We start from the raw sequence: 23,662 nt of genomic DNA, 5'->3' as shown, positions 1-23,662 counted from the left end.
TGCAGTGCACACCAGCTGGGTGTCCTCTAATTCAACTCAATTCTTACACTAGCTATCTAGAGATACTGTCAGATCCCACAGGTTAAGGGCTCAGTCCCACAAGACTGTCCCCCACTTCAGAGGCCAGTTATAAGACTGAACTGCCAGAACTTCTGATCCACCGGCTACAAACTGGGGCTCCCAAGACCCTGCCCAGGGATTCAATTAATTTGTTACAGTGGCTCACAGAGCTCAGGGCAACACTTTACTTAAATGTACTGGTTTATTAGTTAGAGGTATAATAAAGGATACAGATGAACAGCCAGATGGAAAGATACTCAGGGAGCTATCTGGAATGGTCCCAGCACTGGAGCTCCTGTCCCTGTGGAGTTAGGGTGAACACACTCCCAGCATGTGGATGTATTTGCAAACCTGGAACTTCTCTGAACCCTGTCCTTTTGGTTTTATAGAAGCTTTAATTTGTAGGCATGATTGATTACATCATTGGCCATTGGTGATCGACTCCATCTTCAGCCCCTCCTCCCTCTCTGCTGGTTATGGGGTGGAGCTGAAAATCCTAACTTTCCAATCCAGCCTTGGTTTTTACTGTGACCTGCTCCCATCTTGAAGCTATCCAGGGGCCCTCAGCTACCAGTCACCTCATTAACATATAAAGTATTATATGTTAATTATATAGCATATATTATTATGTTATATAATATAATATATATAATTATATCTATAATTACGTGCTATATTATATATGCTATCTAGTAATATAGTTAGCATATATTTCTATATATATATATAGCATTTCTATGCTAATATATAATTATGCTATATAATTGGCATATACACTCTAAACACTCCTTAGATTCCAAGGATTTTAGGAGCTTTATGCCAGGAAACGATAAGGAAGACCAAATGTATATTTCACAAAAATCACACCTTCTAAGTGTATGACACTTTCTAAGAAATCAGCAGACATTACAAATCAGATATAAAACAGATATTACCATCCCATGAGGCTTTTTTTTGAAATGTGCATTTCCCCCTAAAACCAGGAAGTGGCATAATGGAGATGAGAATTCCGATCTCTTGCTTTTCTCTTTAGTGGTCACTGAGGTCACTAAGTGTCTCGGTGTGCCACTAACATTTAGATAAAGACAGGTGGGTAAGACCAAAGCTGTATGTTTCTCTTTTTAAGCCACTTGAATTATTTTTGGTGTCTGAATTTTTCAAAATTACAACCTAATTTGTGCTGTCTTCAAAACAGTCTTATTATTGGAACTATCACTGTAAATGAACATTATACTCTAACAGTTTAATATTATGTGAAATAGTACTATTTAGTCCTTAAAATTGGTTGGAAAACAGTGATTGGGGGGCATTTAAATATATTTTAAAAGTGAGTGAAATAACAATTAATGCTATACTTTTTTAAATAAGGAGAGTATATTTTCATTGTAAGTATCTATTAATGATTGAAGTGTTCAGAGGAACTACTGAATTCATCATCTGTGTTTAGATGAAGCAAAGACGAAACCCCCTTAACAGTTACTCAGTTTTTTGATTACCCTTGCTGGCGACTTGAGGAAAGAGTGGATAAAAACTGCCACTGTCAGCCGGGTGCGGTGGCTCGCTCCTGTAATCCCAGCATTTTAGGAGGCCAAGGCGGGCGGATCATGAGGTCAGGAGTTTGAGACCAGCCTGGCCAATATGGTGAAACCCTGTCTCTACTAAAAATAAAAAAATTAGCTGGGCATGGTGGCAGGCGCCTGTAATCCTAGCTATTCGGGAGATTGAGGCAGGAGAATCGCTTGAACCTGGGAGGCGGAGGTTGCAGTGAGCCGAGATCGTGCCATTGCAAACAAAACAAAACAAAACAAAACAAAACCTGCCACTGCCAGTCTGGAGTTGGGGTTATCAAAACTGATGATAACTGGGAGAGGGCAGAAGATGTTACCATCTGCAAGTTTAGGATGCTGAAGAAGTGGCAAGAAAAGGATCAGAGCCTTGCCACAGCCCAGAATTTATGTAAGTGCTTGAAAGACATCATCTCTTTTGAAGTCTAAGATATGTTGGAAGGTGAGCAGAAAATTATCTTAGTTATTTGTCTGGAATCAAGCTGTGTCTTTGGGAATAGCTATAGAACATGTGGCTTGGTTATTTATAAGCTTGGATTCAGAGAGTTAATGCAAATGCAAAAGCAAGCAAGGGGCTGCTGTCCTCTTAGTAAGGATGGTGTGTGCAGCTGAGTCAGAGGGACGGTTGGAAGCCCAGCCCCAGTGCTGCCCTAGCTTTGGGACTGTAAGTAAAGTCTCAACCTAACTTGAAGCCTCTCTGTTCCCATCTGTGAAATGGGTGCAGACCCTCCTATGTCCTGGGCTGTGGTGAGAATGAAAGGAGACCATGCATGTCAAGATCCAGGAAGGTGGTCTGGCTCAGTAAGGGAGCAGTCATGTCACCCTGGTACTTAAGGCAGGGCTGCTAGCATTGAGCCTTCTGGGCCTTCTGTGGCACTGAAGCAGGGGTCATGGGGGCCACAGGGTGGCACCAGCAATGTTCAACTGGCAAAGAGGGCAAGGGAGAAAGCAGAGCCCAGGGAGGGCTGGAGGGGATCGTCCCTGGTCTTGATCCAGAAAACGACAGGGTTCCTTGTCTTGGTTTTCAAGCACTTCTCATTTTGTGTGTGTGTGGATGGATGTAGCACATTGTTATAACTGAGCTCAAATCAATTCAAGACTTTGATTATCATATGTTGTTACTACAACGAATATAGTGTTTTTTTTTTTTTTTTCTAAGAATCCTCAGTAATTCAGAGAGAGGTTTTATTTAAAATTCTATTTAGATTTTTTTATTCCTGGCCGGGCACGGTAGCTCATGCCTGTAATCCCAGCACTTTGGAAGGCCGAGGTGGGCAGACCACGAGGTCAGGAGATCAAGACCATCCTGGCCAACATGGTGAAACCCCGCCTCTACTAAAAATACAAAAATTAGCTGGGCATGGTGGCGTGTGCCTGTAATCCCAGCTACTCAGGAGGCTGAGGCAAGAGAATCGCCTGAACCAGGGAGTCAGAAGTTGCAGTGAGCCAATATCGCACCACCACACTACAGCCTGATGCCAGAGCGAGGCTCCGTCTCAAAAAAAAAAGTACGTAAACACCCCAGAAGGTTATATCAGAAGTCAAAGTATTATGATCTGTCTGCATGCTTTTCAGACATGGTGAGTGAGTGTTCTGAACCCCCAGGCCCACTTTGCCTGGAGGACCACTGAGGTTTTCTACTCTCTAGTCTTGGGGTGCTGAAGCCTCAAGAGATTAGAAACAAATGCAATTCTCTCCCATCGAGCAATCTGGGATGCAAGCTCAAAGGTGAGTTCCTCATCCCCTGGAGAAGTACAACTGGCCAAACACTACTTTTCTTGGACTTTCATGGTGGAATTATTTACTTTTCATGGGGAAGAATGCTACTCAGAGATAGCTTTCACAGAACCAAGGGAAAGCTGTCTTCTTTTCTTGAAAAAGACTTGCCTCAGGAAATAATGGGTTTCATTGGCTCCTGCTAATTGGTGAAATGTTTTTTTGTTTTTTGTTTTTTTTTGGTCTGTGTAGATATTGTCACTACTTCAGCATCATGAGTGTGGTGGGTGATTAATATTCTGGATATATTTTACATTATTTGATCCGTAAATTCATAAATCATGGATGATGAGAAGAAAAGGAAATCTGCTTTTTGACACTGCTCTTCTTTGTATTATTTACTTACAGGTCCTGTTTTAAAGCATCCTATTCCTTGGTTATCATTCCTTTGGCTCTTTGGCAATAGTTGGTTTTGATCCCAGCTCTCTGGCTCCTGGGTCGAGGCTGAGTGAGTGCCAGCCAGGGTAAACTAGTTCACCAGGTGTTCACACAGGTTCAGGACAACCTGCATTGTCCCCACAGCTCTTTTGCCACAGGAATAATTATGGTTTTCTCCCTTCCAAGGATGGGAAGGTGTGTTTTTATTTAAAACCAGGCAAATTCCTAATAATTCCTCATTTGTGCATTTCTCTTGACAAGGGATTTTTTTGCACATAATGACTCTCATTTGGTCCTTTTGCTGTATTCCTTTAGGGGAAAAGTTTCCTCCCGCTGCTTTTTCATGAGAAAGCACGCTTCACTCTTCTCTAAAGAGAACACAGCAGTTGCTGAATTTTTAATGTGTTCCCATGAGAATCGTGGTTTCCAGCAGTCAGCCTAGCCCACTGCCCGTTTTCTGGAAGTCCTTCTTAGGGTGAACCAGCACACTGCTTGCTGAAGAGCTTGATCCCAGGGATTCACTGTTGGAATCATGTGTTTTTAGGTGACAGGTGTTCTCAGCCTCCTTGTCTACATGTCAGGATTTGAGAAGTCCTGATAATGGCTCTGCAGCCACTGATGCTAACACGGAGGCCCTGGGGTTAAATTCCAGGCTCTGAGTTTTGAGATTTCTCCGGCTTCTTAAGTGAGACCTCCATTTCCACCCTGGAGCCCACTGTAGATTTAGACCTAATTTGTTCCAGTCCTGATGTAAGTCCTCAGTTCGGAAGTCTAGAGTTAGTCAGCCACCTTTATTCTTTGCAATCCCATTCTTGCTGTTTTCTGTAACCTCTAGCACAAGTTTCCTTTTCAGAAGGGAAGACGATCTATGCATTTATAGCAGTGTTTTCTTTTCGAGCAAGCCTGGAAATCAACAGGTGGTTCCATTATAAAAACAACTGCAGAGAGGGGCTTAGAGTAATTCAGCAAGTTTTCATTTTTCCTTACCCACGAAAACCTTTTGTGAAAGGAAATCTTACCTGGAACATGCACTGGTAAAATATTCAAAAGTGGAGCTGCTGTGGTGGGGTCATTGAGGGGAGAGGGATTTCGAGGGCTTACAGAGAAGCCCTGCAGGGCCTCTGACTTGCTCCTGGCAGGGTAGCTTGGAAACCAGCAGATCAGGTCATTATTTGGATTTCTTGAAGCTGTGGTGCAGGAGGGTGTTTCTAAGACATCTGCAACCTAATGGGAAGTAAAACACTTTCCCACCCCTAGGCGTGGAATATTTATTGGCACGTTGTTTCTGAAGCATGGACATATACTCAGACCACAGGTATTTAAATTATGTTAACTAAATCAAAAGGTTTATGAATTTGGATTTTTCCCCATTATGAACATGTATAATTATTTTGAACTAAGTAAGCGTATGCATTTTCGATTTTTTAACTCTTTATTTTTATAATTGTGAATAAGTTTCTTTCAAAGACTAGAGACTTTTTTTTTATTTTATTTTTATTTATTTATTTTTTGAGACAGAGTCTTGCTCTGTCACCCAGGCTGGAGTGCAGTGGCACGATCTCAGCTCACTGCAACCTCTGCCTCCTGGGTTCAAGCAATTCCCTGCCTCAGCCTCCTGAGTAGCTGGGACTACAGGCGCGCACCACCACACCCGGCTAATTTTTGTATTTTTAGTAGAGACAGGGTTTCACCATGTTGGCCAGGCTGGTCTCGAACTCCTGACCTCAGGTGATCTGCCCGCCTCGGCCCCCCAAAGTGCTGGGATTACAGGCATGAGCCACCGCACCTGGCTGAGACTTCTTTATTTCTATCTAGATTAGGAAAAGACATGAGAATCGTGAGGGCTCATGAAGATTCCCTTTGTCTCTGTATCATTTTTAAGTTCCTGGGGCTGGGAACACAAATACGTGGGTAATACTACATTGCCTATATCTGAGGTTCTCACAGTTTAGCAAGAGAGAGAAGGGAGATACATAAATAATTGGGATGATATTTATATGGTTATAGGGAAAGCATTCCCTTGACTTCAACATGAGCATAGCTGCTGGCACAGGCTGAGACCAGGCCACTTAAAATGTTAATTATGTGAGCTTACATAATCTTATTATTATTTATTATTTTTATTTTTTGTAGAGATGGGGATTTTGCCATGTTGCCCGGGCTGGTCTTGAACTCCTGGGCTCAAGCAATCCTCCATCTCGGCCTTCTAAAATGCTAGGATTACAGGCATGAGTCACCGCACCCGGCCAACTTCAATAATTTTCTTCACTTTCCACATCCATAAAAATGGTTATTAGGATGATTATGTTTATTTGTGATAAACTCTTAGGAACATGCCTGGCATTTAGGAAGCACAATTGAGCAGTTGCTACTACTTTTTTTTGTCTAAAACAGATTCCATAAATATACTGTTTTTGATATTACATAGATCTAATTCATACTCATATTTTTAATGTAAAATTGAAAGATACATAAATATAACTAAAGTTTTTGTGCCTGTTCTCACCACATATATTTCAAAACATTTATACACATCCTATTTCACTTTTTTAAATAAAATATTTCAAGTACATAGGATTCAATTTTTGGAAAATGCGGCTGGATTTTTTTCTTACTTATCATATTGTAATGCAGTTTGCTTTAAACTAGGAATCCAAATTATGCTAGCCAGAACCAAAAGTATTTTTTAATTTTTAATTTTTTTTTAGATGGAATCTCGCTCTGTCGCCAGGCTGGAGTGCAGTGGTGCGATATCGGCTCACTGCAACCTCTGCCTCTTGGGTTCAAGGGAATTCTTCTGCCTCAGCCTCCTGAGTAGCTGGGACTACAGGCACACACCACCATGCCCAACTAATTTTTGTATTTTTAGTAGAGACGGGGTTTCACTATGTTGGCCAGGATAGTCTTGATCTCTTGACGTTGTGATCTGCCCGCTTTGGCCTCCCAAAGTGCTGGGATTACAGGTGTGAGCCACCGCGCCCGGCCCAAAATGTTTAGTCCTCAAATAAGGATAATAACTGAATGGCCCAGTGTGACACAAGGAAGAGGACTTATGATGGCTGTGGGTGCTGGCCCCCAACAAAGCTGGTGTTCTTTTTTTTGTCTGTAGTTTCTTATCCTCCTTTGGGTGTCTAAGGGTCTTTTACATCTCTTGAGTTTTTCAATGCTCACCTTTGGATGTCTGGCCAGACCATGTCCTAGAACTGTTCTGTCTTCCCAAAGTCCTGGACCTTCAATGGGGCAGCTGACAACTAAATATTTTTCATGTTAATTCTCTGATTTAGTCATTCTTAGGTGTGAGATACACTTTCAAGGTTTAGTTTCTTTTGAATAAAGTAGTTTGTTAATCAAACGAATCTCCAATTGACTGGGGGGTATTTTTAGGGGGTTGGTCCTTGGTTTTGATAAGTTACTTTGCTCCTGGCCTGGCTCAGTGGCTCATACTTGTAATCCCAGCACTTTGGGAGGCCGAGGTGGGTGGATCACCTGAGGCCAGGAGTTTGAGACCAGCTTAGCCAATATGGTGAAACCCTGTCTCTAAAAATACAAAAATTATCTAGGTATGGTGGTGGGCACCTGTACTCCCAGCTACTCAGGAGGCGGAGGCAGGAGAATCGCTTGAACCTGGAGGGTGGAGGTTGCAGTGAGCCGAATCGCGCCACTGCGCTCTAGCCTGGGTGACAAGTGAAACTCCGTCTCAAAAAAAAAAAAAAGTTACTTTGCTGTCCACCCTTTGTTCTTGGAAGGCAGAGACTCTGCCTTTTGCCCTCATACTTCACACCAGGCAGCCACTTGTGCCGACCATGCTTAATATGCTGAGTGCCATGGGGGGACAGCACATCAGCGGGTGTTCTGATGTCTTGTGAGAGCTGTAACAAATTTATGTTGAGTAATAACTAGGTGCTGGCACTGCATTGTGTCATTTAATCTTCACAATAACACAGTTAATTAGGTCCCACAGTTTTCTGAATTTCATCAATGAGGAAATAGCAGCAAAGAGGAGATAACCAATTCGGTGCAGGTGCTTAGCCCAAAGACTAATAATACATTTCAAAATGTGCTTACATTTATTGTGCACTTACTATGTGCCAGGTGAAATGCTAGCCCTTTGCACGAGTTGTTCCATTTTACCCTTTCTCTGATCCTTTGAGGTAGATTCTAGTATTACCTTCCTTTTTCAGAAGAGGAAACCAATGGGGAGCGTTGGAATGATTTGGTTGCAAGCATACAACACAACTTGTAAACTGCAGACTCAGGCTTAAAAAAAGTGAAAAACTAACCATGTAATAAAGAATGGAATGAACTATGAAGCTGTTTCTGTGGCCGGTCATGTTTTTGAAGCATATCCCATGATAATTTCTAGAACAGAAGAAACACACGTGTTCTTTTGTATAAACCCAGTCCATGGAAGAGACAGTTTGCTTGTCCCTCCTGATTTCTGGGCCCAGACAACCAGTAGTCACCATTGCAAGTGAGGGGTGGCTGCAACTCTACAGCCCCATTCGTCTCTCCTCACTGTCAAAGCTGCTGAGACCCCAGACTCGACACTTGAAAGAAACCCATGTCTGTGAAGCACTTGTGGACCATTCAAGATTGTGGAGGAATCACTCAAGAGAAGGAGATAGGTGATGGGATCTAGCTTCTGATGGTTTCTATTTTATTGAGTGTCTAATAGGGCAAGAATTTGAAAAACGAGAAAGTTTGTCATGCAGGAGGACCTGGGAAGGAGATAACACATTCGCAGGGATAAATATTGGGATTCAGTTGGGAGGAATAACTGAGGAAAGGGGTCACTCAAAATATTTTGTGTTTTAGGTCCTTTTTCTATTAAGGAGGAATGGATTATCAAAGCCTTTACATTGTATTGTGTCAGGTGAATTGCTATGGTTTGAATGTGGTGTGTCCTCTCCCAAACTCACATTGAATTTTTTGTTGTTGTTGTTTTTGTTTTTTTGAGACGGAGTCTCGCTCTGTTGCCCAGGCTGGAGTGCAGTGGTATGATCTTGGCTCACTGCAAGCTCTGCCTCCCGGGTTCAAGAGATTCTCCTGCCTCAGCCCTCCCAAGTAGCTGGGATTACAGATGTTCATCACCACACCTGGCTAATTTTTGTATTTTTAATAGAGATGGGGTTTCACTATGTTGGCTAGGCTGGGTCTCAAACTCCTGACCTCAGGTGATCTACCCGCCTCGGCCTCCCAAAGTGCTGGGATTAGAGGCATGAGCCACTGCACCCAGCCTCACATTGAGGTTTAATTGCCATTGTAACACCTTTACGAGGTGATTAGGCAATGAGGACTCTGCCCTCATGAATGGATTAATGCTGTTATCATAGGAGTGGATTCCTTACAAAGGGACATGTTCAGCACCCCCTTGCTCTCTCTCTCTCGCCTTCTGCCATATGATGATGTGGCACAAAGGCCATCATCAGATGTTGGCCCCTTGTTCTTGGACTTCCCAACCTCCAGAGCAGTAAAAAATAAATCACTGTTCTTTACAAATGGCCCAGTTTCAGATATTGTGTTACAGCAGTACAAAATGAACTAAGTCATGAAACCTAAGATTTACATGATTTACAGCAGTGGTCCACAACCTTTTTGGCAGCAGGGGCTGGTTTTGTGGAAGACAATTTTTTCCACAGACCCAGGGGGCAGGGGGCAAAGATAGTTTCGGGATGAAACTGTTCCACCTCGTATTATCAGGCATTACTTAGATTCTTATAAGGAGCATGCAGCCTAGATCCCTTGCATGTGTAGTTCACAATAGGGTTCACACTCCTATGAGAATCTAATGCTGCCACTGATCTGACAGGAGGCGGAGCTCAGGTGGTAATGCTTGCTCACCTGCCACTCACCGACTGCTGTGGGGCCCACTGCCCAACAGGCCGTGGACCAGTACCAGTCCATGGCCTGGGGATCGAGGACCCCTGGTTTAGAGAATTAAAAAGATGGAATTTAACATTTATCTCATTAAGAGCACATCTCTTAAGCCAAAGTAAGGCAATTATCCATGTGGTTCAGGCAAAAGTTCTATGCAATTTTAAACAAATGGAGAGATTTTCTGGTTGTAAATTAGAGATAACTTTTCTCTCAGAGCCCAAAGGGTCACAAAAATTAGAATAATTAGGCTAGAAGGCCTCTTAGTGACATTTTTTTTTTCTGGTTGAAGAATACTATGATGTATTTTTCTAAGGCACAGCATACTTTTAGTCTTATGTTGAACAAAAATAATAAACCCTCAAAAACCATGACTCACTTGGCTGCCTTAGTAGTAAAGCATATCTTGTCTTATTAGGGTCCCTTTAAAATGAGATGAAAGGGACTAGGAAAGGAATAAGAGTATTGTGGCATTCTTTCCAGAGTAATTTTGTTGAAGTCTCATCAGAGTTTTCAATTTTTCCACAATGTATATTTTAACACTTAAAAGTACATTAGAAAAATAGCAGAATCACTTTAATTCAATACTTTTATTTTTAGAACACTTAAAAAATATTTTTCAAATACACTTGATAAATAATTTAATAAATATAACATAAATAAATATAAGTTAGTTCAGATGCTTTCATGATTACAAAGTTATATAAATAAATATTTTAAAATAAGTTATGCTTACATGTTTGTTTCTACAAACACTTTGGTACAGAAATAGCTTATAAATATTTGCCCTTCTATTAAAGTGAATGAAAAACACCTTCAGGATGGACATTTTTCCTTCTTAGCAATTCATTCATGAAAACTTAAAAACAATTTATCCACAGTAAATGTCAAAAATACTTGATCAGAGGTATCATGTGGATGTAATAGTCCCATCCCTCTTTCCTCCTCCCTAGTTCTTAATCCACATCCTATCAAAGTTTCCTCATTTCAAAGTTTTATAAAAATGACAATGGTTTGGAGGGACCTCGCTTTTTAGGAAGCATTCAGATAGTTCATCACTCTATCAATAGTCACTGCCCGAATTCTGAAAGCATGAAGAAGTATGCAGAGCTTGATTTTAGTTTTATAAAAATCCGGTTCTTCAAGGGAGGATTTTTGTGGCACAGTCTCACTGTTGAAATTCAGGGCCTAGGAGAATGAACAGTAAGCATGACTTACGTGGTATTCCAAAATTCAAATATTCATTCATAAAAATGAGTGAAGCCAGTACATGTCTCAGAGCCTGCAACTCAGTCTCTTATGCCACTCCTAAACCCAACCCAAATCAACTCTCAGCCAGATCACCAGGCAGAACCTGAGAAAAGAAATACTCATTTTCCAAGCTCATGCATCTTCAATGAGCTCTGAAAAGACCCTTAAAACTATTTAGAAAAAATCATCAGTGGGAGTTGTGTCTTAGAAAGAAACAGTTCCTTTAAAATGACATCTGCTGCAATATCTAATTAATTTTATATATGTTACATTAAAAAGCCCACTTCTGTTTAGCACAGGGAGGTGATGGATTGCTGTTGATCAGAACTCGCTATCAGTAATAGGCCTGTTTACTGAAGACATGCCATTTGTGTCAGATAAACCTGGCAATGAATTTCCCAAGTTTAGCACTTTGATTTGATAACACAATATAAAACCTTACATTTGCACCCTTGATGAATAAATACTTTCATATCTTCCTCACAAAAAGTCTAAAAGAAAGCTAGAATAAAGTCACCCCATTTTATACTGCAGGAAACTGAGGCACAGAGGGGTTAAGTGACTTGGGAATAGTTGTCTGGTTACTGGTAGAATTGATTCTAGCACCCAAATCACCCAACTCTTGGTCCTAAAAATGAAATAGCAACTACAGCTCTCTAGATGGTAACATTCTTTGATACTTGGATGAAACTCATTGCCTTTCAAACAAGAAATCTGGCACACGCACACACACACACACACACACACACACACACACACAAAGCATAAAAGTAAAACAATTACTTTTCAGACAATGATTTCTGCCACCATATTTTTATCCCATGTCCTAGTCACCAAAGCAGTCACCCTCACTTATATAAATATTTGTTTTATATTAGCATCTGTGTTATGGTGATTCAGAACATAACAAAGCAAGTTCTTGCCTATGAATAACATTATAGATGCCCCAGATGATAGGTCATTCTTTTATTTGGTTCACATTTTGGTTCACAATGGGTCATAATCAGGCACCAATCTTGCTTGTTTCCCAGCAATATTTGCAGATATGCAAACTGGCCCCTTGCATGCACATCCTGGAGCATGTCCCGGAGCCTTTAGAGGTGAGTGAGAAGGTAAGTGTAGTGAAATCCTCTTGAAGGATTTTAAGAGGCAGAGCCTCAGACAAGTGGTTTAACTCTCCTAAGGTTTGGTTCCCTCCTTTATGCAGATCCCATATGGTTGTTTTGAGGCTGACATAAGAAAATGCACTAAAACATTTGCCGAGTGTGGGGGATACCACAGAGTGAATACTTTGGAGTCTGCTTTTCATAATGTGATCTGTTCACATTTGTGCTCCCTATAGACGGCACCCTCAAGGCTGTCTCCTTGAAAATGTAGGTCTGTCAGGCCTTTAAAAGGCCGTCAGACCTCTTTTTATACCTCTTTATCGAAGACCCTGGCTGGGTATCTTTAGCATGAAAAAGGTGCTCTCACTGATAGAATGAAGTCTTACCTGCATCAGCTCATCAATAACTGCCAGCATGTTTTGATCTAGAAAGATCTGCCTCTTAGGATCCATCAGAAGTTTTGCATTCATGGTCTTGAACTCCACCTGGTACATCTTCAAGTCTTCATAAATACTACTAAGGCACAGGGCCTGGGTGACATGACAAGATGGGGAAGTATCCATTGAGATGGGCTAAAAACATTCCCCCCATTGCATGTGAGGAAAGAGCTGTGTGTCTTACCATCATAAAAGAGGTCTTTCTGGAGGCCAGGCAACTCACATTCTAGAAGAAAAAATAATCAGACATCAGTGATATGAATTCATCATACAGGCTGAAGCTTTTCATTTTTTGACTTACAGTTATGAAAGAGGTCTCTCTGGAATTTAGGCAACTCTCATTCTAGAGGGGAAAAAATCATATATCAAAGTATTAATTCTTAGTATAAATCTTTCTGACTTTTCAGGTCAAATTTTTTTTATTATGGTAAAAACACATATCATAATATTTAGCATCTGAACTATTTTTAAGTGTTAAGTATATTCACATTGTTGCAAAAAAAACCATTTTTAAAAAATAATTTTTCTCCCAAATCTAACTTCTGAAGTAGGACCAGTTAAAATCCCATAATGATGGATACCAGAAACGTGAATTTTTAGAAGCAGGTGAGATTTGATGCACAGTTTTTAACCACACTGCGTGCTCTGGGAAGAAAATCCTTTATACCTTGGTTAATTCCAATGGTAAACAGGCCTCCACTGTGCTGGTTTGATCTTTTGTGATATCTTCATGATCAATCTCTTCAGAAGTGCAAGGGTAGAATTCTAGAGTTTGTCTGGCCTATAAAAAATGAAGGAGAAACTCAGTTTATAATATTGATAATGCACCTGGCACCCCACAAGGCTGGTAAGCCAGGGTACCAGGCAGGCTCCGGCTGGCTGCCCTTGACCTCTGTCACTTTGACTTGCAGGAAATTCTAGTTCTTCAAAACACAAAAGGAAGTAGATTCCTTACATTCTGTCTCTCATCCTCCTCTCCCTATGCTTGGGGCATGTTTCTCTGGATGACATATTTTTTCATTATGTAAACACAATAAATCATGTCAACAGCCTGTGCTAACCAGCCTCCACACCTCACTGTGACACTTGCTTCTGGTGAAAACTCTTTCTTCTTTTGCTAAAGTGACTGTATTCTATGAATACCTATTTCAAGTATAACTTCTAAAGGGGGAACTGTTAAGGTCACAGCTTGATGGATATAACAAACATGTAAACCCTTAAGACAAGCTGAGATTTAATTTGCAGTACACACACGCACACACATACAGAGAGATGTCATCTTAGTGTGTTGGAAAGCACCGTTGGGTAAAATTATGAAATGTATCTTAGGAAGTAAAGGACTGTATGATTGAAGATTATGATCATTTTTCCATTCAACAGCCTGATGGGTGGCAGGCACTCCATTAGGTACTAAGAACATGACAGAGAAGAGGACCATGTATACCCTCCTGGACTGCAAGTTTAGCTGCTGAGACAGACAAGTGCCCAAATGACCAGGAGGCATCAGTAGGTGGGACATGGTGAGAAGGGCATGAAGCTTTCTGAGGAGGGGCAGGAAGGGAAGCAAAGCTTCCTAGAGATGGGACACCTGCATTAAGAGGAGTAAAATGTCGACAATGGAGGAGGGAAATTTCAGACAGAGGTAACAGCATGAGCCAAGACGCAAGGCCTGAAAATTCAGAATACGTTTGGGCACAAGTAGTAAAATCCCTTTCTGTGGTAGCTAGACCAATTCTCCACCTGCAAAGACATCCACCTCCCAATCCCTGCAACCTGGTAATGTGCTATGTGACCTGCCAAAGAGGAATGAAGGTGCAGATGGCATTCAATTTGCTAATCAGCTGATCTAAGAGTAGAGAGATGATCCTGGATTATCTGGGTGAATCCAGTGTAAGCAGTGTCCTCAAAAGTAGAAGCAGGTAGAAGGTCAGTCCAGAGGGGGCAGCATGGACTCAACCAGACATTGCTGGTATGGACAATGGAAGGGGCCACAAGTCAAGGAATGTGGGCAGCCTCTAGACCTGACAAAGCAAGGCAACAGATTCTCCCCAAGAGCCTTCAGAAAGGGCTTACAGCTCTGCTGACACATTGATTTTAGCCCAGTAGGAACCATTTTGTACGTCTGATGCCCAGAGCTGTAAGATAATAAATTTGTGTCATTTAAACCCACTATATTTGTGACAGCAGCAGTAGGAAATGAATATACTATTCCTGGAGGTGTTTAAACAGACCTGGGCAACCCCACTATTCTGAGCAGGTTATAAAGAGTTAGATTTGGAGGTGTGAGTCCAGTGTTTTTCTTCAGATCTTTTCAAGAGAAGCTAGAAATTTGAAATATTAACTGAAATGTTCAGTTTTTGAATGGCATCAAACTAAAAAATAAACATATAGCCCAAACTCTACAAACTTGTGGGCTGGATATGGCCAGTAAATCACTTGCATCTACCTCCTTTGTTTTCTACTGCAGCAAATTTGACAAATGATGTACAAAACATTAAATTGATTTCTATAATCTCTTGACCCTTAGGACTGTATCTGGCAGTAGAGGTGTCAGCTTTTGCACAAAAAACATCTATAGGAATTGGAGCACCTACAAGTTACCCATTTTGAACCTGTCTTTAGGAAACAAAGCAGTTTTCACTTGAGCCCCCTGTCCAATTAAGATTAATTGAATTGTGAGGAGCAATGCACAGCACATTATGAAAGACTGAAAGGGGAAAAGAGCCCTTTAAGAAGGCTTGGTGGCATTGAGCTTATTTTAAGATATTCCTAAGGCAACAAGCTAGAAAATACTGAAGAAAAAATTCCTGAGAGCAGAAAGGCAGAGGACATCTTTTAAAACATTAGCCTTTAGCATTTGCAGCAGTAGCTACTGGAGCAGTTTTTAACGGCAATGTTTTTTACATTAAAATATGAAACCTAAAAGAACGAAGCTGTAAATAAAATTAGGTAACTCTTCCCTAGAAAATGAAGGCTGCATGTGCACTGTCATAGTCCTCCCTGAGATGTGTTGCTCCGAGAAGGAACTGTGTCACCAAGTAGAAGCTGGTAGGCAGCAGGAGGGACAAGGCTATTTCATCTTTGTACCTCTGCCCCCCAGCACAGAGTATGCACCCAAGTAACTATTTCCGGGATTGATCAGTGGTGCCAGAGAAACCATGTGGACCTGACACAATTCTATCTCTGTTGGCAGGCTACAGGCACACTGCAAATACCCACTTTACTCTGTGTAGACATAGCCAAAACCAACATCATTATAATTTATTACTACTCTTGCTTTCTCTGGAGACACAATTTCACTAGGACTCTTTAACACTTGGGCCATTTGTAAAGTTCCCTCTCCTGCTGTTGACAGCTACTAATGAACTTCCACAATTTCTCTGCAGTTCCATCAGGTACCAGAGGGGAGGATCAGAGTCCCCTTCCTCAGGGAGGGTGCAGGTCCACAGTGGAGAGGACAGGAAAGGCTCACCTTCTGGAGCATGTTGCTGACGGCCCTCAGCAGGTTTTGGGAGTGGTGAAGGCACGGGAACATTCCTGGGCCTGGGGTGGCCACAGGGAGGTTTCTGGCCAAACTGAGGTGGTCCAGGAGGACCAGGGTAGCCACAAGGAGGAGGCCTGGAAGGAAGAGGAGCAGGTGGAGGAGCTTCAGCCTGGATGGCCTGCCTGCACCACCTTCCCTCCATTCTGGCCACCTTCACCCATCCATTTCTGCTTGGCACCCACCTCCCTCCACCCATTTCCAACACTTTTCCTTCAACACCTGAGAGATGACTCGAGTTATTAGAAAGCGCCACTCTATTCTAGGGCTAGAAGCCAGCTCCCTGTGAGGGTCTAGGGATGAGCTTGGACAAGGGTGTTGAACCCAACACTCACCCAGAGAAAGCCTACATGTTTTTGATCAGGGAAACCCAGACCAGGTGGTGAAGTGGCTGAGTCAGACTTGGGACCCACTGTTTTAAAAACAGTGGAGTGAGAAAGCCTGACTTTTTTTGTTTTTTTAAGACGGAGTCTCACTCTGTGGCCCAGGCTGGAGTGCAGTGGCACGATCTCAGCTCACTGCAACCTCCACCTCCGGGTTCAAGCAATTTTCTCTGCCTTAGACTCCCGAGTAGATGGGATTACAGGCACCCACCACCACACTCGGCTAATTTGTGTATTTTTTAGTAGAGACAGGGTTTCACCATGTTGGTCAGGCTGGTCTTGAACTCCTGACCTCAGGAGGTCTGTCCGCCTTGGCCTCCCAAAGTGCTGGGATTACAGGCATGAACCATTGCACCCGGCCAAGCCTGACTTTAGAACTGGCTAGGATCTGCCTTCTGTTTGTAGCTGAGGGACCCTAGGCAGGAAAGCAGGAAATCTCCCACGCTGGGCCTCAGTTTCTCCTCTACGAAGTGGGCATAATGATAGCTCATCAGGCTGTTTCGAGATGAAAAGAGACATGCCCTATTTAGCACATGGCGAGACCCCTATTCTTATTCCTCTTTGCAGGAGACGGCTGCTGCTGTTCCAGTCTCTCCTTAGGCAGACTTGAGTTTCTACCCACTCTTCCCAAGCAGCCGCCCCTCCGCACCCGAGCGAGCCAGAGCCCTGGCCGGCTGAGTACTCACTGCGCGCTGGACACATGCTGAGCCGGCACTGCAGGGACACTGGGCGAGCCGCTGGATGCAGACCTGTGGCCGCGGCAGGTGAGGGCGGTGGCTGGGAGGCTGACCCAGGGGGCCACATTTTTATAATTGTCCCGAGGCGCGGCAGGACTTTCCCGGGACTCTGGTCTCTTGCTTTCTGTCTCTTTCTCTGTCTCTCTCTACATCAGCTTCTCGGTGACACGTGCGGTGCGGCCGGCCCGCGGGGCTTGCGGCGCTTTCGGATTAACTCCCGGGGTGCCCGGCCGCAGCCGTTCCGGGACGGCCCCGCCGCCTCCAGCTCGGCCCAAAATGAAAGCGAAATGTTCGCAGTTACTGCGCGGGGTCCACAGGCGGGCGGGACACCCCGCCCACCACCCTGGGTCCCCGGCCTTAGCCGGACGCCCCTTGTCTAAGCCACCCCGCTCCGCAGCTGTGCAGCGCCCCTGCCGACGTAGAGAGAGGAGTGCCTCCCACTTTCCATGTCCTGCGTAGGGATGGGCCCTAACCACGACCTCCAGCCTGGTACTGGAAGGGGCAGGCAAATCATTCACTCATCATCGTTCCTTTAGATGGCTCACTAGATGCCACACCACCGTTGCACCAGGTGCAGGACACCCAGGGAGAACAGGACCCTTGGCGCATTGCCACACTAAATCAGACTCAAGGCGTTTTGTTCACAGGTCTTTTCTGAAACCTGAAAAGGGATGAGAGCTGGCTGACTGCAATTATTACTCTTGTAGAGAATCCAGTTTAACGATGGGATGAATGCACAGAGTCCTGGGAGGAAAGACCTAGAGAAAGAGCCCACGCTCAGCCGGAGCAACGGGGTCTAGGAGTCAGCAAAGGCTACCGGGAGCAGGCAGGGGCCCCAACCTGAGTGTTAAAAACAAGCAGGCACTAGACCGCTTCCAGCGGGAGGGCACGCAGGGTCTAGCCAGGGGAAACAGGGATCAGAAGCGCAGTCATGAAGGGTTGAGGGAGGTGGGGGTCTAGGTGTCCTTGCAGGGTGTGAGGCTGGAGAGCTGGATGGGGCCGTGCCATGAGGGCAGGGGATGCCATACTAAGGAGTGTACTTTCTGTGCTGAGAGTAGTGGGGAGTCTTCCTGGGTTTTAGGCAGGGAGATGTGGCAGAATTTGCATGATGGGAGGATCCCTTCAGTCAGCAGCGTGAAGGATGGATCCAGGGGTCAGGAGTAGAGCAGAGGGAAGAGTTGACAAGGTGCGGCCAAGTCCTTATTCAGTATAGAGAACACAGGGTGGGCAGGAGGGACTCTCAGAGGGCCCGTGGGCCAAGGCTTGGTAGCTCCTCAGGTGAGAGGGAGAGGAAGGCCCTGAGAATGGGGAATGGAGAGTGTTCTAGCGTTACAGGGATTACTGTATAAGAGGACTGAGTTTGGAGGAGATGGTGAGAAGTTCCATTTTGGGTGTGCTGGGTTTGAGGTTCCTGTGGGACTTTTCAGTTCAGTTGTTTTTCCCACAGGCATTAGTCACCCCAGGCGTGGGTAGCGGAGAGGATGTGTTTGATCTCTGACTTGGAGCTTCCAAAGGGCCTGACTACACCCAGGCCCCAGGACCTAATAACTGGAGCTGCCTTCTGGGTGGCTCATCTGCTCGAAGCTGATGAAGCACCACTGTAGGGAGGTTTAGGTGTGTGTAAAATAAGAGAGATGGTTGATCTCTAAGGCCCCTTCTAATGCTGCTGTCTGTGAATTTCCCCACGGGATACAGAGTAATCCATTGTCAGAAACAATTGCGTTTAGCAGTTTGTGTAAAGCAAATGACAGGTGCAGAGCTGTGTTGTGGCCACAGGGGTTTAGTGTGGAGTTAAATGTACTTAAAGTCAGGATGAAGACAAGTGTATCACAACTGAGCTGTTTCTCCCCTGGAAGGGCCATCTCCTATAGAAAAGTAATTTCCGTTGCTTAGATGAGCACAGGGCCACTGTTAAAAATGGATTATTGGCTACCAGACACAGTTTCTAACTTACATTTTTGTGAAATAGTTTCCTGATGTGCTCCATGTCCTCTAGCTAAGATGAAACGAAAACCTTCTTCTGGGAATACGTGATTTTTCTGTAAGCGACAGTCTTTGCTCACAATCACTACTTCACAGTGTATAGCATTGTTGTGGAGGTCTCAGCCAATGCCATAAGGAAAGAAAAAGAAATGAGAGCTTTAAACATTGGAAAAGAAAAGGTAAAACTGTCACTTTTTACAGTTGATATACAAAAAGAAAAAAAATTAATAGACTATTAGAACTAAGAAGAGAATTTAACAACATCATGCAATACACATATCAACTTTAAAAAAATCAACCAATTTTCTTTGTATCTGCAACAATCCATCAGAAAATATAATAAAAACAAGATGACATGCATAGAAGCAGGCAAACTATAAAGTAACTGACTGTAGATACAAAGGCAGTATAATGGCTAAGAGTATGCACTAAACTATGTTAATCCAGGTTCAGCTACTTACTTGCTGTGTGTTCTTAGGTGAGTTATTTATCTCTCTGGGCTCAGTTTCCTCATCTGTTAAATGATGATAATAAAAGTACCTACAGTATAGAGTTATTATGATTATTACATGAGCTGGCATAACTACAGAATAGTGTTTGGAGAAAAATTTTAAAGTTCAGTCAAGAATATAGTGTGATTTAATTAAATAATTCTATACCCTTGGGTGGAAGGTTTCTCTATATAGAAAGCTTAAGTCTCTTTTCATTAATTCACATGCTCAATGTAATTCCAATACAAGCTACAAATAAATTTTCTCAGAAACTTAATAGTAAACCTACTCTAAAATACAGATGTAATAACAAAATCTATGACTAAGTTAAAAAAATTTTTTTTGAGACATGGTTTTACTGTATCACCCAGGCTGGAGTGTAGTGGTGGCACAGTCACAGCTCACTGCAGCCTTGACCTCCTGGGCTAAAGTGATCCTCCCACTTCAGCCTCCTGAGTAGCTTGGACTACAGGCAACACCATCATGTCCAGCTAATTTTTATTTTTGTATTTTGTAGAGACAGAATCTAGTTTTGTTGCCTAGGCTGGTCTCAAACTCCTGGGCTCAAGTGATTCACCCACCTTGGCCTCCCAAAGTGCTGGGATTACAGGTGTGAGCCACTGTTCCTGGCCTTAAGTAAAAATGCTAAAGGAATAATGAAAAGGGGGACTAACCCTATCACATATAGACATAATTTAAAGCCATAGAAATTAAAGTAGTGATATTGGCAACAGATCAGGCATATGGACCATTGAGACAGAGTAGAGAAATTATAGATAGATTTGTATATTTGGGTATTAAGTATAAGATAATACAGATGATTCCCTGATTAATGAGGAAAACATGCAATATTTAGTAGAAAATACTCAATGGGCTGGGCATAATGGCTCACACCTGTAATCCCAGCACTTTGGGAGGTCAAGGCAGGAGAATTGCTTGAGGTCAGCAGTTCAAGGCCAGCCTGAGCAAAAACTCCCTACAAAAAATTTTTAAAAAGAGAAAATGTTCAATGTATGATGAAAAATAAAACTAGACTCCAATCTAAACAGAGGTGAATCCATTTGGAAGTGAATTAAAGACCAAATGTGAAAAGTAAAATTGTTACAGTAGTAGAAGAAAATATAGAGGACTGTCTTTGTCACTTAGAAGTGGGAAGGACTTTTTTAAAACTTTTAAAGCTCCAAACCATAAGGCAAAATACTGATCAATTTGATTACATAAAAATTAAGATTTCTGTTGTACACATTTCCGCTATGCATGAACCAAATGAACAGACAGCTGACAGATTGGGAGAAGATATCTTTCAGTGTCTAAAACCAATATTTTCAATGTCTAAAAACAAGGAACTCTTGTAAGTCAGCAAGAAAAAGACAGAAACACTAGTAAAAAATGGGTAAAGTTCATGAATAAGCAATTTAAAGAGAAGAAACCCCAAAGACTAATGAGCATACCTGGAGGCTCAGTTATATCAGAAAATGCAAATGAAAACAAGAAAGAGATATCTCTTTACACCTCTTAGACTGACAAGTTGAGAACACTGGATACTGGTAAGTGTTGGGAAAATGAGGGACTACAGGATCTATTATATCACACCATGCCAGTAGGCTGAAATGGCTGTTTTGAAGGGTATTCTGGCATTCCTTGGCCAGATTAAGTATTCACACCCATGACCCAGCTGTTAACCCTGGGTGTATATCCCATGGAGATTCTCATACAGGTCCACAAAGGAACATGTATAAGGATGTTCATTAAGTCATTGTTTGTAGTGATGGGGAACTGGAGGCGATGTAGCTGCTCATTATTGGGGGAGTGGGTGAGTGGAATGTAGGGATCCACTTCATGGAATATTCTACAGCAGTTAGAAATAATAGACTAGATGTACATGCAGTAACATGGATATGTATTAAAAATATAATACTGAGTAAAAACAGGAAAACAGAGTAAGATCTCTCTCTATAATGTATAAGTAGACAATTAAAACCCTTTGGGGCTGGGCACAGTGGCTCATGCCTGTAATCCAAGCACTTTGGGAAGCCAAGGAAAGTGGATTGCTTGAACCCAGGAGTTTGAGACCAGCCTGGGCAACATAGGGAGACCCCATCTCCACAAAAAATACAAAAATTAGTCAGGCATGGTGGCACATGCCTGTACTCCCAGCTACCAAGGAGGCTCAGGTGGGAGGATCACCTGAGCCTGGGAGGTCAAGGCTGTAGTGAGCCATGATTGTGCCACTGTACTCTAACCTGGGCAACAGAGTGAGACCCTGTCTCACTTAAAAGAAAAGAAAAAGGAAAGAAAGAAAAAGAAAAAAATGGGGGGGCTCAGATTTGTTTTTGGAATTCAAAATGCTTGGAATTTAGAAAAGGAAGAGGTGGCATTGCATAATCAAGCATAATAGTTCTGCAGCAAAACGTAGGAATAGTTACATTGAGTGGCTAAAGAACTCCAAGTAACCCCTTGTCACTTCAGTCAGATTTCACTGTTAAACGAATTTAAGAGAAAACTTCTGGTGTCCAGAGCTGTGTAAGTTTAAGAATTGTGAGTAAGTGATTGCGGAACTCTATTGACTTAAATGAGAATGATATATTCAAAATAGTACACATTATACAAAGACACAAACAAAAGGATATATGTTAAATACATTAGTAGGATAGATCCCACTGGGGAGTGAGGGGAATGAGAATGAGGACTAGTGATAATGAAAATATATAAATACATTTAGACATTTGTATTTGATGGGGACAAATAATGTCATAGATTAAAGAATATGGTCCACTCCATCCTCTTCATCAGAAGTCCTTTGTCCAAAAGACAAAGAAACACCTTCTGTAAGCAGATGACTCAAGGTTGTTGTTTGCAAATTTCAATTGCCATTTGGTACATTCAGGTAGTGTTTTTTTTTTGAGACGGAGTCTCGCTCTGTCGCCCAGGCTGGAGTGCAGTGGCTCAATCTTGGTTCACTGCAAGCTCTGCCTCCCAGGTTCAGGCCATTCTCCTGCCTCAGCCTCCCGAGCAGCTGGAACTACAGGCGCTTGCCACCACACCTGGCTAATTTTTTTGTATTTTTAATAGAGACAGGGTTTCACTGTGTTACCCAGGTTGGTCTTGATCTCCTGACCTCGTGATCCGCCTGCCTCAGCCTCCCAAAGTGCTGGGAATTCAGGTAGCTTTTATTGTTAGTTATTCCTTTCCCATTTGGTTTGAGCTATGAGTCAATCAGGCATCTTTCATCATTGAGAGACAAGGATCTTTTCAAAAACTTGACAGAATACATTAAAGGTCTATTTCTGTGGTTCTCAGTTGGAGATGATCGCTCCCCAGGGGACACTTGGCAATGTGTGGAGACATTTTGAGTTGTCATAATTGGAGGAAGGGGGTTGCCACTGGCATCTAGTGGGTAGAAGAATGCTGCTAAATGCTGCTGAACATCCTACGGTACACAGGATAGCCCCTCATCCGCCCATCCGCCCCCCAAAACAAATAATTTTGTGATTCAAAGTATCAGTAGTGCTGGAAGAGAAACCCTGGCTGATTTGAGTAGGTAGCTCGATATGCCTGCCTTCATCGTTATTCTCCCTGACAAGTAGACAAGGTCAGAGTCATAGGCCCTGAGCAGAAGATTTGGAACTATATCTTTGGTGCCATAATTTAGGGTGGCAGTTCATCCTCAGATGAAGTGAGATCCCAAAAAGGCTTGTGATCAGTTGAGACCGTAAATTTGCATGTGTAGGTCAGCACTGTAAATGCGAGTTTCTTTCATAAAATAGCAAGGTCTCTGCTGTCAGTTTTCCTGCGGCTCTTGTCCATAAATGTCATTCAACTTGAGCATAAATCAGCTGGTGCCCACATGGCATCAATCTGGGCTCCAATCCTGAGCTTGAATCCTGAAAGGTGGCCTGTCAGCATAAGAAGCAGAGCTCTGTGTTCCTTGTTGAACACCAACCCCCAGTGTTACATGCTGAGGAGCTTGGTTCTGTGGAGCTCTTTCTTCTTTGCTGAAATATCTGAGCAGCAGGGGGAGAAATAGTGAGTGAGTGGAGCCAGAAAGGCTATAGCACTAAAGGAACTTTGGGCCTACGA

At 42.8% G+C, this 23,662-nt stretch overlaps 1 protein-coding gene across 1 annotated transcript; it reads right to left on the bottom strand.

Annotated features, from left to right (window-relative positions):
- Window positions 1-10,224: 10,224 nt before the first annotated feature.
- Window positions 10,225-17,526, bottom strand: IL12A (interleukin 12A). The gene is made up of 7 exons (XM_054481226.2): window positions 17,058-17,526; window positions 15,920-16,065; window positions 13,115-13,228; window positions 12,749-12,790; window positions 12,632-12,673; window positions 12,397-12,540; window positions 10,225-10,841 (listed from the first exon to the last, which is right to left on the bottom strand). Exons 1-7 carry the CDS (start codon window positions 17,173-17,175, stop codon window positions 10,686-10,688), a joined length of 762 nt encoding a protein of 253 aa, XP_054337201.1. The 5' UTR covers window positions 17,176-17,526; the 3' UTR covers window positions 10,225-10,685.
- Between the last annotated feature and the right edge of the window lie 6,136 nt (window positions 17,527-23,662).

The sequence above is a fragment of the Pongo pygmaeus genome, chromosome 2, assembly GCF_028885625.2.
Source record: "Pongo pygmaeus isolate AG05252 chromosome 2, NHGRI_mPonPyg2-v2.0_pri, whole genome shotgun sequence".
Classification (NCBI taxonomy): Eukaryota; Metazoa; Chordata; class Mammalia; order Primates; family Hominidae; genus Pongo; species Pongo pygmaeus.
This window is presented reverse-complemented; position numbering and strand designations above follow the sequence as displayed.